This window comes from Xenopus tropicalis, chromosome 6 (genome assembly GCF_000004195.4).
Source record: "Xenopus tropicalis strain Nigerian chromosome 6, UCB_Xtro_10.0, whole genome shotgun sequence".
Classification (NCBI taxonomy): Eukaryota; Metazoa; Chordata; class Amphibia; order Anura; family Pipidae; genus Xenopus; species Xenopus tropicalis.
In genome coordinates, this window is record NC_030682.2 from 131325632 (window position 1) to 131342758 (window position 17127).

The window sequence follows — 17127 nt, forward strand, 5'->3', positions numbered from 1 at the left end:
GCCAAGAGGGGTCCCTCGCTTGGCTGCACCCACCCTCAGCTATTTCCCTGTCAGGTGGGGGGAAAACCAAAACCAGAAGGGTCTTGCCAACCCTTCATTTGATTTAAAGGGAAAGAAGGAAGCAGTAATTCACAGGATACAACATTATAAATCAGGAAATCTAAAAGCTAGGAGGGCACCCATGTAATTCACCTTCAGGGTTGGCTGCCTTTCGATTGCGATCTTCTCGAATTCGTGGAGGTCGGTACTGGCAGTGTTCTACTGTCTGTCTGGCTACAGTCTGAACTAAGAAAAGAAGAATGTGCTCCCCCCTAAAAGAAGGTCAGATATATATTAGTCTTAATACAACACAGTAAAACTATCATTTGGAATCAAATATAACCAGTGTAGGGCAAAACCATATTATAAATTATGATTAAATATGAGGAGTCTGAATTGCAGTGGCTCCTTAGTAACCCTATGCAAAAGTTAGAACAGAACGGTTTGGAATAACTGCACTTTAAAGGCTTTAGTGAAGTAAATCCTATCGAACAAGAACAGGCTCACTGAGACATTTTAATATGCATTCACTGTTATTAGAAATGTGTCTTCAGCTTCCTGAGCTTCAAGCTAAAATGGCAGCTGCTATCTTAAACGGAGGGAGCTTCTATGGCTGTTTACTCAGGTATGGTAAAACTTTCTGCAGAATATATATTGCAAATCTATTGGCAATTAAATGCCAAAATCACTTTCCTTCTCCACAAGCAAATGGTAAGTTTTTGATTTTGCACAGCCTATATACCTTGTTTCATTTTTACACTGAACTGTTCCTTTAATGGATAGAGGTTTTCACACTTCAAGAGTTTAGAACAGAGAACAGAACAGAGTTGTTCTAAAAACCATACTTTTAAAACTTGAGCAGCTACAGGAGGGGGTTTAATAATTAAAAGGGAGAGAGTATCATTTATTTAAACAGTAAGTAAATACAATCCTTTTGCATGCTTTAACCCAATACACACCCCTCTCTAGAATTACGGTCTCCACTCAACCCTTTGCCTAAATTTTTAAAGAACAGTTAAACCAAAACAAACCACTACAGCAATGTACAGGACTTTGCTTAGGATAACAAAATAATTCCTAACATAAACAGACAATATACCAGTTACCTGCTGTTTGGCATTGTAACCAGATTAGTGATGGTTAGCAGTCGATAGAGTAGGTCAAGTCGTGCAGACTTTTGGCCGGCAATTAATGTTTTGCATTTGCATTTCTCCCAACAGTCACAGTAAGCAGTAGGCGATGTTCTTTTCAATCTAAAACGAGAACGCTAATATTATAACCCAAAAGACAAGATTTTGACAAAGTGTTAGAGGTTCTGGCCATAATAACACACTTACTTGCAGTCATGACCTTTGTGGCAAACTCTAGCACATTCAGTACAACAGCACAGGGATTCCAACAAGCCACATGTTCGACATTCAAATATATCCTGAGAAAAAAAAAATAGACACGTGACAATAGATACTGTACACAGAGCAGGAATACAAATGTAGAGCATGCCCCAACTAGTGGCTCTTGGGCAAAATGCTGCTCACCAACCCCTTGGATGTTGCTCCCAGTGTCCCCAAAGCAGGTGTTTATATTTGAATTGCTGGCTTGGCGGCAAGTTTTGGTTGCATAAAACATGATGTACTGCCAAACATAGCCTCCTGTAAGCTGATAGGGTGCATAAAAGCTACCAAATAGCTAATCACTGCACTTATTTGACACATGAACTTTTATGATGCTTGTGTTGCTCTCCAAGTCTTTTTACATTCGACTGTGGCTCACAAGTAAGAAAGGTTGGGGAGCCCTGCTGTAGATAGTCCCAAACAGCCTTCATTTAGAAGAATTTTAATTTCAAAATACAATCCACATACTATTAATGAAGTTGGGGGTGGGGGGGTAAATAAAACATGAAGTGGGAAACCAGATTCAACTGTGGGCAACATTCATAGGGGTTATTCATATTTGTAAATTCATATTGTGAATATAAATATTACAATAGACTAAAGTGTATATATTAATTGCCGTCATACCTGGTTGATATGTTCAGCTCCTGTCCATGTAAAACTGCAGGTATCATTGCAGCAAAGTACATAGAGAGGAGAGTCGTCTGCATTGGTACCAGGTGGACATATCATTCCCTTGAAAACATCCTCCTCTTTCTCACTTGAATTGGCTTCGGCTGGAATGATTAAGAATCGGATTCAGATCAGAAAGGTGAAGTCAGACGCAACATTCAAAAGTACTTGCTTCAGAAACAGAAAACTGTGAAATAAACAATATCTTACCTTTTGCAATTTTCTGTGCAGTTTCCAGTATGGTAATTGCAGCTGGATAGGCTCTTCCACTAACAGCAGACATGAAAGGAGTCATACCTCTGGCATCCCTGAATAAAACATAGCAACTATAATTAGTGGCTTATCAATTATGAGAAATACACTTAGTAGCTCATAAATGCCTCCTTGTCACACCCAATGTCATTTAAAATAAAACACAACCTCAAGCTAATAAATTTGGATGAGATCTTTACATTTGCAATTGGTCAGCAGCCTTTCTGGCATTTACCAGAATCAACAGAGAACTAGTCAATCCTGAATCTATACTTACTATGGGGTCTTTAGAGGACTAAAAACTACCACATTTGTATGCTTTATTTTACTCTTTTCAACAACATAGTAAGCCATAATTTCTAAACAATCCTATTCTAGCACAATATTGGACATAGGGTGGTACAATACCAAAGCAAATGCACATATACTGGGCAAACATGCACCAAGCCACAAGACTGAATGTGTGGATTTTTTGTGTGGTTGGGTACATTCTCCTTTCCCATTATTCCTCAACAACCATTCTAAGTCACAAAACCAGTCTTGAGATGCATTTGATATAGAGTGTGTCCAAAAACTGCAAAATCAAAACCTGACTTAGGGCAGGCCAGACAGGAAGCTGATTGGCTCCATAAGAGGGACAAAGGATTGAATGAAAAGGTGGCCTTAAAGGAACAGTAACACCAAAAAATGAAAGTGTATAAAAGTAACTAAAATATAATGTGCTGCTGCCCTGCACTGGTAAAAGTTGTGTGTTTACTTCAGAAAGTCTACTATAATTTATATAAATAAGCTGCTATGTAGCCATGGAGGCAGCCATTCAAAGGAGAAAAGGCACAGGCACATTGCAGATAACAGATAAAACACTATTGTATTCTACAGAGCTTATCTGTTATCTGCTATGTAACCTGTGCCTTTTCTCCTTTTTTCCAGCTTGACTGGCTACCCCCATGGCTACACAGCAGCTTATTATATAAATTATAGTAGTGTTACTGTAGCAAACACACTAGTTTTACCAGTGCAGGGCAACAGTGCATTATATTGTTATTACTTTAAAGCTCTTTCATTTTTTGGTGATACTGTTCCTTTAAGTAAGCAATCTAACAGTCTAATAGTATTTCTAAGCTTTCTAAGTGGATAGTCTCCCGTGAAACAAAGTGCAAAGCTGCAGCTTTGAAGATACAAATAGAGCATGGATAAGTGGAATAACCTAGTTCGAATACATTGAGAGAAATGTTTTTATGGAAAATTGCACCGGTTAACTGAGTTAATCATTTACAAGTGCTGTAACAGTGGTAAATACCAACATACTTGGCAGACAGGAGATCACGAAGGTAAGGCTGCAAAACGATGCTATCACATAATAACTTCAGTATGAAGTGTGCATTTGCCTTCCGATCCTTGGACTCCACAACTGATGGTTCTGAGGAAGGACCTAGAAAGAATTACAAAATAAAACCAATTTAAAGAAAATGTAAACCCACTTTTGCAATGTATATACAACTTATAACATTTCCCTATGGGATTCCTATGATCATCAATCCCATACTAGTAACACTCAAGTTCTCAGACTCCCTCTATCGCCTCTATCTAGGGCTGTTGGCTGTTAAGGGCTCTGGCACACGGGGAGATTAGTCGCCCGCGACAAATCTCCCTGTTCGCGGGCGACTAATCTCCCCGAGTTGCCTTCACCTGCCATCCCACCGGCCAGTGGGATGGCACACGCGGCGGCGCGATTTCGGGAAATCGCCGAAAAAGACTCGCGAGATATAGTTGGCCACAAAGCAGCAGGAGACACCTCTTATCTAGATTCTGGAATATTCAAGAATATAATACTATACACTCACCAAAAGGATTATTAGGAACACCATACTAATAGGGTGTTTGACCCCCTTTCGCCTTCAGAACTGCCTTAATTCTACGTGGCATTGATTCAACAAGGTGCTGAAAGCATTCTTTAGAAATGTTGGCCCATATTGTAAACCCTACAAATGGTTGTGCGTGAAAATCCCAGTAACTGAGCAGATTGTGAAATACTCAGACCGGCCCGTCTAGCACCAACAACCACGCCATGCTCAAAATTGCTTAAATCACCTTTCTTTCCCATTCTGACATTCAGTTTGGAGTTCAGGAGATTGTCTTGACCAGGACCACACCCCTAAATGCATTGAAGCAACTGCCATGTGATTGGTTGATTAGATAATTGCATTAATGAGAAATTTAACAGGTGTTCCTAATAATCCTTTTGGTGAGTGTATGTAGCCATGTACCCTGGAGCTGAGAAATGTTCCCTCCACTGGAGAAGACTGGTTGCAGTTATTAGTATTAGAAGTTTTGTACTTGTTTTTAGTGAGAAAGACATTTTGAATGAGAATTTGCCTAAACCAGTGCTGTCCAACTTCTGTGGTACCAAGGGCCTACGTGGTGGAGGGCTACGTGGTGGAGGGCTGATAATAGAAACCAATTTTGACCACTACCCTTTATTAAACTGCGTCCCCTTCAAACCACACCCATGTTATCACAAGAACTTTTAAGACCATACCCACAGATCAATGGTGGTAGCACACCAAAAAAAAAAAAAAAAAAATTTGGCGCTCACTGCATGGATATCACTCATATGTGAGAGAAATGTATTATGCATAAAGCCGTACTCTTAATTCTATGACTCATCCTCCCCAGTGGATAGCACAGCAACCGCCAGCATATAAACATCTTAGAGACCCCCTAACAACAAACCCCTGCCAGGTTCACCTCCCACAGGCAGCATAGGGCAGGAAGAGTATGGCAGGCAGCGTATGGCACACACAGGCAGCATAGGGCACACAGACAGGGTAGGGTAGGCAGAGTAAGGCGCACACACACAGGCAAGGCAGGGCAGCCAGATCAGGATCTGAGGTGTGAATAAAATAGGAACCAATTAATCTCAGTATGGATACTATTTAAAGGTGACACAAAGGTAAGCTGTCACAGCAGCCAGACAGATGGGGGGCCGTGCTGATTGCCCAGCATTTCCAGACCCCTAGCCATGCTCTGCAGCTGCACTACATACTCGGGCCCCTAGTCTTTACCAAAGGCTTTGATAAAGGCTGGCAACCACACTGAAGTATAGTTTGGCTCTTAATTAGAAGTCATTGAGGCTTCAACTATAGATCAGTGGCTCCATTCTCATGTGAAGACGAGAGATAAAGAGACACTTTTTTGCATGTCATTTGTCATGTCTTCATTAGAGTATCCAACCCCTGCTAGGTGGAACAGTTTCCCATGATACAGCTGGGGGTTGCATGTAGCATCCTCCCATAGACTCTTTAGTTTCAGTCTACCAACATTTAATAACCATATATACTGTTCTGTGAGCTGTGCTAACCTGGTATTGTAGAAGTACTTGGTCCTTGGCCAGGTACAGTGGATGCTGTGGTAAGTGATCCTACAGCAGGGGCCAGGATAAAATCTATGTCACCATCTTTTGGAAAAAGAGAAGACAACAATGCAATGTATCACAGCCTGCACAACAAGCATACAAAAAAAGCTGCAATTCAAACTATAAAGACTTAAGTATTACTACAGATTCAGACTAGAAATTGCAATATAAACAGGCATCAACAAGAGCCTCCTAGAACAAAAATACATCTAATATAGTATTTACACAAAAGACACCGCAAAAGGTAGACTTGAAAATATTAAGCTCCAACCACACTAAACATCTATTTGTTTATATCACCACACATAACCGGTAAAAACAGGTAAAGTCTAGTGGAACTGAAATCGGGCTATATGCATGAAAAAGCAATCATACATGGAATTTCCATCTGATTACACAAACACAAATGGGGCAGCATTTGCAAGTAAAAACTGTAAAAATTGAGGCCCATCCAGTTCCCATAGACTCAATTGGTATAATTATCGTTACGTTTTCAATAGCATTTTTTTTTTATAGGTTTCCCTCACCTGGATCCATAGCAGGTGGATCAGGAACCCAGCTAGGAGGTGCAATGGGAGGGGATACAGGGTCTTGGTGATCACTAGATGCTCCAGCCTCATGTCTTCCCAATCCTGCTGCCCGAAGCGATCTCCTCATCATTTCCCTTAATCTCAAGCTGTTAGAAGGAAAAACAATCACTACACTAATACAATAATCACTGTAAGGAACAATTAACCCTTTTAGAGAAATGGTCTCTAGACATAGTTTTAAATTACTGATTTGCCAGCAATAACTATGACCATGCAGCACTCAACAAAGTTATTTCTCACCTTCTGCTGCTGGAAGAACCAGCACGATTTCCAGGACCATTGCTAGAAACCACAGAGATAGCATTGGCAATCGCTTCTACGGCAGACAGTCTCTCTGCAAACGTATTCCTTTCAGAGCGCTCTGCTTCTGAAACAAATATAATTAGTATTAGATCTGTCTATGCGATTCTCCATAGAATTCAATAACACAGGTCCATTAGGCAAGTATTACACTAGAGTAAGACAAATAACATTTCACTATAAAATACATAACTCACAAACAAAAACATTAAAAATATCAAGCATAACATAATAAAAACTGAACTGATCATCTTTCCACCTATGCCTGGTCCTACTCCCCCTTTTACTATCTCTATCAATGGCACGTTCAAACCCTGTCAAGTCAGCACGTTGTCTGGGGGTGAGGGGGGTAATCTTTGACATTTGGAATGCCATCTCTGAACTCCTCCGGAGAGAATCCTTCCTTAGTCTCTTCAGAACTAAACTCAAAGACCTCCTTTTTGGGCACTCACATAGCAACTGAACTGGGAACCGCCACTTATATTGCAGTGTCACCCACAGTAACCTGTAGCACTAATACCCTTCTATTTGTGTCTGTAAGTTACCCTCCCATTTAGATTGTATCTATGGGACAGGGACCTCCATCCTCTTGTCTCTTAGCTCTGTGGAAAAATATACATACATACATACATACATACATACATACATACTTGTGGCCAGCTATTACAGGTTTAGTCTTACCTTCCTCTTCTTTTGTTTCCTTGTTGCTTGTTGGAAAGCAGACTGACACGCAGGCATGCAATATGTTCCTATTGCCATCACATCGGTGGCTCAGAAAAGTCTGCAGCATCTGAGTGTTTGGATCCAAGACAACACCTTGCTCAAGGTTCATCAAATACTGCCTGCAGGCCTCATAATCGCATCGCAGAATGTGTTGCATCAATGTTTGCTTCTGCACACACAAAAACAATATAGATTGTATAGTGCACTTAAAGTGAGATTAACAACAATGAAATATTTTAATTGCTTAACTGGTGGTAAATAGGGTACTGAGACATATTTGGCCCGAGAAAGGGCTGGGATAACCCCGAAAGGTTGCTTGGGGACACTCAATATTCATATAAATTTTAAGTAAAGTCGTTATTCACCTTTCAATTAACTTTTAGTATAATTTAGAGATTCATATTCTGAGGCAATTGGGATATGGTCTTCATTTATTATTTGTGAGTTTTTTGAGGGGGTTTTTTTTATTTACTTTTTGCTCAGCAACTCTCCAGTTTAAAATTTCAGCAGCTCTCTGGTTGCTAGGAGTGGCTTGAATTAGAGACTAGCATATGAATTGCAGAGGGTTTGAATAAAAAGGTAGAAAAGGTCAGTCACCCCCATTTGAAAGCTTGGAGGAAAATAATTCAATATATACATTTCAAATATAAATGTAAATATAGAATTTCAAAAGCTATAACAAAAAAAATGAAAAATGATGACCAATTGAAAAGTTGCTAAGCATTGGCTATCCTATAACATACTAAACGTTAATTTGAAGGTGAACTATTCCTTTAAGCTTGTTACGTGATCCATGTCTAATACATTTTCTAAGAGTAGTATTAGAACTAGACAGTAATATGTACATATATTTTTTTTCTTTCTATAAATAAAATTAACTGGTCTTAGTTATTAGTAACAAAAAAAAAAAGGCAGAGACGTACAATACACACCTCAACAGCCATGATGATAATGGCTGCTTTCTTCTTAATTGTTGAATTTGCAGGGAGATTGGTTAAAGAATGAACTCCCATTCCAAGGCTGCTTATTGGAGGAAGATCAAGCCAGTCTGGATCCCTTATTCCACCCATGCAATCTTTCGCCATGGGATAAATGGTACCATTACCATCTCTAAGAATGATGGGAGATTCCTGTGACAGAGAGATAATTTCCTTACTGCAGGGGAACATCCATAGCTATTAAAACCTGATTTGTAGTAACAAATGCAATCAAGGCAATTAGCTTTTAGCTGCTGCACACTAAACCATAGTCCCAGATTCTACCTGAACTGTCCCTCATTTCCTTTTGATCTCCTGCACTGAAGCTAAAAAAAAAAAAGTTACCAATTTAATTAAAAGTAGCTTTTGGCAGAGAGACCAGAAATCTTAACGAGCATCAACCTGCACGTAGAAACATTGTTGATCACTTTAAATTACATAAAGTAGCTTTTGGCAGAGAGCCCAGAAAGGTAAAAAGCCCCCCTGCACTGAGATACAATTGTAACTAATAAGCTAAACAGGTCTTAGGGGAACTGAGACTCACAGCTTAAAGGGCAATTTCACCTTTTTCAGCAAAACTGTAATAACACATAAAACAAGACCCCAAAATCGCTAGAAATGTATTCTAAGTGCATAATAAATAAATAATACATAATTATTTTGAATATTACTACATTTTTTCATTAGGCAAAAAAAAACTCTAGCTAACCTGCCCGGCTGTAAAGATGGCAACATTTCTTTCGTTTTGGCCGAGAAATGCAATGCTGCTTGTTGGGAAGTTGTTCTCCTGTTCTGCTTTTCCAGTTGCAAGGTCAAAGATACAGTACCGTACCCACGTGCCTGTTTTCAGTACCGCATGAACCCCTGCACAGAACAGGAAAGACTCTAAGTTAGCATCATAGCAAGGACAAGCCAAACCACTATATTTTACAACAATTTCTAAGAAAGAAAAGGAAGAATGGCTTAGACTTCATTTTGAAAGGTAACATAGGAGCAAGTATTTTAGAATATAAAGCTTCACTCCAGTTGCATCCACTAAATAGCACAAGAGGCATTCTGAATGCACCTGTCCTGGTTGGGGTTGTTTTCTCTAGAGAAAAGTCACTTGCGAGAGGACATGATTATTCTTTAAAATTACATTTGGATATTATAAACATATATATTTGGGGTGCTTCCAACAGAAAAAGATCAATGCACCAGAGGCCACTCCTTTAGACTTGACTAACTGAACTTTAGTTTGAAGCAGCGTAGGTGGTTCTTCACAGTAAGGTTGTGGAACACCCTGCCCGTTGATGCTGTGTTTGGCAGATTCTATTAAACCTTTTAAAGGTAAACTATACCCCAAACAATGTAGGTCTCTATAAAAAATATATTGCTTAAACAAGCTCATATGTAAAACCCTGCTTCATCTAAATAAACCATTTTTATAAACTTTTTAGTAGTATGTGCTACTGGGTACTCCTAAATAGAAAATCAGCATTTTAAGAATTAAGGGCTGCCTGCTGGGATCATAGGATTCGCAGTGCACACAAACAAGCCAAGGCACACATACATGCTAGGCCCCATCAGCCAATTAATGGGCAGAGTTCTGCCTTTTGCTTCCACACTTCCTGTTACAGTTAGAGCTGCATTATTTCCTGTCAGCTGATCTCCGAGGTAGCACAAAGCCAATCGCTAAAAGGTGGATCAAGGGAAAGGATGTAAAAGGGCAATATTTACTGTTTGTCAAGAGATTCTTTAATAGGTCATTTAACATAATATAAACTATCGGCTGGTTAAGCATTCATTCTGGGTGTATAATTTTTCTTTAAGCGTGGCTTGGATGATTCCTCGAACAAGCATAACATCCATGGCTATTTTGATCATAAGATCTACAGATAGTGTAGATAGATATATATATATATATATATATATATATTATATATATATATATATATGGTTTTTATAACATTGTAGCTGATAAAGGATCTTTCTTATGTTTAAGTTACAGCTTTAAAAAGGAACAAAACATTCAGAACTTTACCTTTGGAATCTACATTGACTGCCAGGATTTCAGTTTTTTCTGGAATACAAAGCTTTTTGGGTGTTCTTTGGAAACAGTCTGGGACTTTGGGTGTCCCACCAGTTTTCACAACCTAGAATAAGTTCCAATAAAAATTATTACAAAATACAAAGAAGCGAATAAACAATACAGAGAGAAAAATACAAGAGAAGGTAGTCCAAGAAGAGCAGCTGTACCCCAAACACAGGATGGAGAAAACCCAATGTTTCCTTTAACTTGCTACACGTAAAACATCTTTAATTGTTTTTGGGGGTCCAGCAGGGACTGCGTAAACATGGCCAAGGATGTGTATGAAGCCAGCTGTAAATCTTCACGGCAATGAACAAGAATGTGAATTTTGCTCTGCAAGAACTTCATAAAGAACTAGCTTCACTTCTTACTTTCAATACTGTATATAATCTGGCCTTATAAAGTGAAATCAATATGTCACAAAATACAGAATATGTGTAGAATGAAAGGGGGGTTAGTTTCAATACCTGTAGTTCATCAATCCTTAGTAATCTGCAATCCTGGAGCAGAGAGGATGGGTCTGGATCACAGCCAGGGGTGCACTGATTGTTAGAATTATTGGAAGTGCCGGGAAACTTGACTGCAACATAGGCCCCATCAACTTTAAGTACCTAAAACACAGATGAGAGAAATGGAATGTCACTTTGGTGTTTCTTTCTTCATTTTACCTTTTAAACAGTTATTAGAGCGCAGGTCACATGGCTGTGGCACCCTGGGAAATGAAGAATATGACTATCCCCATGTGAAATTTCTAAATTAAATATAAAAAAAATCTGTTTGCTCTTTTACAAAATAGATTTCAATGCAGGATTCTGCTGGAGAAGCTATTAACTGATGCATTTTGCTTAAAAAAAACGTTTTCCCATGACAGTATTTCCTTTAACGTAATCGCACAAAAATTATTTTTACCAACCTTCCCAACTGGAACGTTTTTAACATCTTCAACAAAAACAACTTCTCTGAGGGACCATTGCTCTTCATTCACCTTCTCTTCTTCCTTAGGAGCAGGAGTTGATCGTCTTCGCTCTTGAAAGAAACAAAACAATGTGAAGTGAGTTGAACCTATGTGCTCTGTTATCAAACTTCTCCTATTATACCTTTATTGCCCAGCACATTTAAGTAAGAGTCAAGGCACCAGCCCCTATGCTTAACAGTTATGCTCAAGTGCCTTCTCTTTAAAATACTGATCTACATTAAAAGTCACATATAGGTCATGTTTATTTTTTACAGTTAGGTCTGCTTTTTTTTTTAAGTAATTGTTAAAGTTCATAAACCTGTTTCGCCATCAGCTGTACCTTTTCAACCTGTCAGTTATAGCTCCTAACACTAACAGACTACTGCTGTACACATATGGCAGCTCCCTCAGAGGAACGCGGGGCATCAGATAGGGAATGTAAACGCATCAGACACATACTTATATGGTAAAATTATAAACAGCTTGCAAAGACAAAAAAAAATAAAAATTAATTTCTCAGTATACCAGTTTATAAAACTTAATTAGATAAGTAGCTTTTGGCTGAGCCCAGAATACGTAACACCTGCACTTAGATACAATTGTAACTAATAAGCTAAACAGGTCTCTAGGGGGAACGGAGACTTGCAATTTCACCTTTTTAGCAAACCTGTAATGACACATAAAACAAGACCCCAAACCCCCGAAAAAGTGTAAATAAACTGCCACTCTGCTTTTTTCCCCCCAAATGTTGGGAGGTATGAATTTGCAGAAATGTTTTAAACATCTGTAAAGTGCCCAAATACGGACACATGCTTTAACCAGACAAGAAGATAAGTGTCAACCATTCGGTGTTCATTGTTAAAGGAAAACTATACCCTCAGAATGAATACTTAACCAATAGATATTCTTTTTTTTTTTTTTTTTTTTGAAAGGTATATTTTATTGCTTTTCATACAAACAAAACAAAGTAACACACTTAACATTACATTAAAGAGAATATGCTGGTCTTTCTTTTCAGGTCTGTCATTAAGGCTTGTTACAAATATCAAAGGGGAAGATGTGACAATATAAGGTTTAAGCATGATTCTGGCAGCAGTTACATAAGATTGGGTTCGTCTACCTACTGAGCTAAAGGATGTGCTGCAGGATGTGATGGAGAGGAGTGGAAGAGCGTCGGGGGTTTTACCATGTGAGTGGGAGTGGAGTCCTTCAGTTTCCCTCCAGGTCACACCAAGGACCCCACACTTTATCGAATTTATCGGGCGCGCCCCTATTCTCGTATGTGAGTTTGTACAGAGGAACAACAACATTCACTAGATTCTTCCAGGCTGTAACGGTGGGGAGGGTAGTGCCCATCCAATGCATTGCAACTGTTTTTTTGGCATAGAACAGCAATATTCTGTAGCGTAACCGGGAGCTATTTTGGGCAATTATAGTATCTAGAACTCCTAGCAAGCAGGTTTCAGGAGCAGTCACAGTGGGGAAGGCTAAGTTGTTTGACAGATATTTGGTCACTGCTGACCAGAATTTTGCAATATGGGGGCATGACCAGATCATGTGAAAAAAGTTAGCTGACTAATAGATATTCTTTAATAGACCACTTAATATAGACTCTCTCCAAACTGGAATATATATTTATCAGTAAATATTGCCCTTTTACATCCTTTCCCTTGAGCCACCATTTAGGGATGGGCTGTGTGCTCCCTCAGAGATCAGCTGACAGGAAATAATGCAGCTCTAATTGTAACAGGAAGTAGTGTGGGAGCAAAAAGACAAAACTTTGCCCATTCATTGGCTGATGGGGCCTAGCATGTATGTGTGCCTTGGCTTGTTTGTGTGCACTGCGAATCCTATGATCCCAGGGGGCGGCCCTTAATTCTTAAAATGTCAATTTTCTATTTAGGATTACCCAATAGCACATTCTTCTATTTTTATGAAAATTGTTTAATTAGATGAAGCAGGGTTTTACATATGAGCTTGTTTATGCAATATATTTTTAGACTAGACTAACTAAACTTTCATTTGAAGCAGCGTAGGTGGTTCTTCACAGTGAGGTTATGGAACGCTTTGCCGGGTGATGTTGTGTTGGCAGACCTACATTGTTTGGGGGTAAAGTTTTCCTTTAACTACTGTTTTGGCTGCCACCTTCCTTGGGGCTTCTAAATACCATTACACAGCTACTGCCGATCTGAAACTGGTCTGTGCTGTAATATTTACTGGTCACGTACAGCTTAAGCTGTCTGTGCTGGAGGGGGTGCATACATATGCAGCACCAATTAGAGACAATAAAGAATCCTGTGCCACTGGGGCAGAAAGATTGTGGCATGATTCAGTACCAAAAGCAGAATTTACAAGCTCCAGGGAAGGTAACAGTCAAGTAAAGTAGGCAATTGGGGTCAAGGGGGTTTGTTACACATAATGAATACTTTGGCTTTCCTTGCCTATGTATAGCAAAGCAAACCACACACACTAAACTTTCTAAAATGTCACAGAGAAGGCTGTACATAAAGACTACTCACTGTATGGCATTGAGGCACTGCTAGCAATTGAAGACGCATCACTACAGGTAGATGCAGGAGATGGTGGAGGACCCATCTCGGTTTTTACAGGCTCCTGTTTACTTTCAGGTCTTATAGAAGGCAAACAAAAATAATAGTTAAACAATCCCCACCACTTCAGCAGTGAGAACCAACAGGGCAGAGATCAGAAAAAAAAATGTTATTTAATGCAGATTGCGGAGATTAAGGAGAGACACACAAATATACAAACTGAATGAAGTGAAATGAAGTACTTATTCTTTGCAAATAAAAACATTGGACTTACTTGGCTTCAGTTGTTTTGTTTGTTTTTTCCAAGTTCTTTAGACTCTCTGGAGAACGGAGCTGGAACCTGCAGCTATCATTCATATTCCACACCGATTCCATTAATACTCCTACTTTGGGAATCCCAGCACTGATTGAGAAAGCAACTGCTCCCGCATGGTAGAGAGGGTTATTTCTTAAGCATACCTGCAAGAAAGATGTAAATTGTTAATTATAACCTTTAGGATTACACACCTTTTTATGTTTACATAAAATTAACACCATTTACATAAAATTAAATGAAAACTATTATTCTGATGCAATCTACACTGGTTTCTATGCTGTCCGGCAATGTGCCTCTGAATTACTAACCATACTTGCACTTGCATTGTGTGCTATATATGCATACTGTATATATTTTGAGTTGGTCCCTAAGCTCATCTGACTGACCGGAGCATTGATCATGTGGCTGGAATCAGAAAAGAATTGGAGGCTACTTAAGGCACCTTTGTAGCCACAGATCTGAAGGGCTGTGGTGGCCTTGGGCTGGTTTAAAACTGCTCTAACAAGATATGAAAGCCCACTAGAGTTTCCTCACCTGGGTCCCAACTGTGATATTTGGCATGGATGAAATTCCGGCACTGGATTTGGGTTTTTTATTCTTTGCACGTGCTTTTTCTAGCATTTTCTTCCTCTGGCTGAAAGGAACAACGCCCCTGAAAATAAAAATTTGACTTGTTAATTTCTTATTCAGGCACGCATTGTGAATCAGCATATAACAAGTTAAAATTCAAATAAATTAGGGAAAATAAAAAACACATTGCTCCCTGAAGTCTAATGCAGTAAAGCAGCAATACACGCACCGACCCTCCCTCCCAACCCGTGCTCTACCCAGCAAGCTGTCCTTCCTATACCTGTGGTACCCGGTCCCAGCTGACTTTACTGAAGAGGTGGGAGAAGTTTCAAGTATATAAATGGTAGCCAGACACAAAAAGATTGGGTGTTCACAGATATCCCATGGGAGCCTATGATTAAGTGCTGGTTAAGCATGAAACGCATTAAGGTGGCAGTTCCATGACATGTTCAGATTTTAGTCTTCTTCCGACGAATGTTCGGATATCAATCGTACGTTTAAATGTAACAATATAAAACTAACATTCAGACTGAAATTGTAGGATAACACCCTTAAAATAACAAATCGGAGAATGTTCTGAACATAATAGTTCTGAAATAGTTGGCAAACACCAATCATATGAAAGTGATGTCCTGGAAATGCATTAAGGTCCCCCAAGGATATCGTCAGATACACAACACATTTGCAGATTTTATCTTCGTCTGACCGAAATTTTCTAACCTGGCCTATCGGCTAAACGAGCAATTGGCATTGTATGAAAATTATCAGGACGATAATTGGGAGGCCACACACAGTCTGAAAATCATACAAAGCTATTGGTGCGTGTATGGCCAGCTTTAGGATATTGTTTATACAAAATTAAAATTCCCTGTTCCTGCTTTTTTATTTTGAATCAAGCAAATTATACTCACCACCAATAAAGGTTATTTTCTAACTGCGCACAGGTATAAAGCGCACAACAGTGCAATGAAACAATCTTGTCTCCTTGTAGCTCTGGGAAAATCTGGGCTGTGTGCTCTAACTTTGAGGCTACAGAACTTAATGTTTCATCAACCCAAGTAGCAACCTTAAAAGAGAAAATGGAATAAGCACTCATTACAATTAAAGGACACTTTTATATCACACAGAACTGTGCAAGAACTTAAACTGAACATTAAAAAATACATAAATAACAGAAACAATATGTATGGCCCCCAGCTGGAGCAGAAGCAATTGCCAAGTAAAACAAAGCTGGGCCCTAGTGAGACAGAAACTGGAGGACACAATAAGCAGACAAAAACAAATAAGCGTCAAAGAAAAGCCAAGAACACTGTTCAAACCTTGTTGCTTTCTGTAGCGACTGTGGCTCGGATACTATTTGCTGACAACAGGACTATTTTCTCATTTGTTAGGCCTAAAAAGGATGCTCTTGGATGATGTAATGACAGATTCTGGAAGTAAAATAAAACTCTTTAATTCCATTTGTGATATATAAATTCATAGTGCATGATGAATTCGATAAAATGTTACAAGTAGCATAATAGGGAATACAGTTAATAGCATATAGAGAAATCTAAATACCTGTGTATTCCTATAAGGCTCTGACTCCATCCACTTCCACTGATAAAGTTCTCCCTTACTGCTCACAGCAACCAGCTCAGAATAAAGTGCTCCAATAGAAATAAACTTTGTACCGTCCTACAGAGACAGCATATGCAAAAAAAGCAGTTTTAACTATACTTTATATTGACTTACTGAAAGAGCAGTGGACTTGTTATTGGTTTTATAAACGTCCACTGAATATGAATATTCCCCCCCCCCCCCGCCTCCCTAAGGAAAATCAAGCAATTCAAAGTGCTTTAGTGACTCCAGAAGCTGTATATAAAATAAAGGTATACAGAAGTATTTACAAAAAAAGTGAAAGTGCTCTGTGAACTCTGATTGTGATATAAACCTTTATTGGGACTAGTTATAAAGATACCTTTTCAGGCCACCACTGCAGGTCTTCTCCCAGTGACACTGGACTCTGTATGGGAGTGTTCTTCTTATCGAGTGCAGGCTCCCCTTCTTTGCTTGTGGAGCCTCTTTCGTTATCGAACGAGGCCCCATCAAGCCACCTCCGCTCACGCAAACGCAACACTGACTCACGTTCACGCAACAGTTCAGAGTCTCTCTCTAAGGGAAGAAGGAGAACTGGTATGCAATTGGGTCACACCAGTGGGATAAAAGTAAGCCAATCTCTATTTGAGACCCTTCTTATCTAGCAGCAAATAAAGCCTATAAATTAAAGTGCCAGTAACATCAAAAATTGAAAATGTGTTATGTACA

The 17127-nt window shown here is 39.2% G+C and overlaps 1 protein-coding gene across 10 annotated transcripts in view; it reads right to left on the minus strand.

Moving 5' to 3' along the window:
* ubr5 (ubiquitin protein ligase E3 component n-recognin 5) overlaps positions 1-17127 on the minus strand; it is a 60960-nt gene that overhangs the window by 22199 nt on the left and 21634 nt on the right. For 4 of the 10 annotated variants that reach the window (XM_004915106.4, XM_004915108.4, XM_004915111.4 and 1 more), the window contains 22 exons: positions 16781-16992; positions 16381-16497; positions 16140-16250; positions 15732-15886; positions 14785-14902; positions 14209-14393; positions 13905-14014; positions 11344-11456; positions 10898-11041; positions 10383-10494; positions 9069-9223; positions 8306-8512; positions 7341-7551; positions 6600-6726; positions 6297-6445; positions 5716-5811; positions 3663-3786; positions 2313-2410; positions 2058-2206; positions 1377-1468; positions 1146-1292; positions 193-311 (listed from right to left, as the gene is read on the minus strand). In XM_004915106.4, the coding sequence (XP_004915163.2) occupies positions 193-311; positions 1146-1292; positions 1377-1468; positions 2058-2206; positions 2313-2410; positions 3663-3786; positions 5716-5811; positions 6297-6445; positions 6600-6726; positions 7341-7551; positions 8306-8512; positions 9069-9223; positions 10383-10494; positions 10898-11041; positions 11344-11456; positions 13905-14014; positions 14209-14393; positions 14785-14902; positions 15732-15886; positions 16140-16250; positions 16381-16497; positions 16781-16992 (3051 nt within the window). The remainder of the gene's footprint in view (positions 1-192; positions 312-1145; positions 1293-1376; positions 1469-2057; positions 2207-2312; positions 2411-3662; positions 3787-5715; positions 5812-6296; positions 6446-6599; positions 6727-7340; positions 7552-8305; positions 8513-9068; positions 9224-10382; positions 10495-10897; positions 11042-11343; positions 11457-13904; positions 14015-14208; positions 14394-14784; positions 14903-15731; positions 15887-16139; positions 16251-16380; positions 16498-16780; positions 16993-17127) is intronic. The other 6 variants (XM_004915113.4, XM_004915109.4, XM_004915110.4 and 3 more) reach the window with 5 other exon arrangements.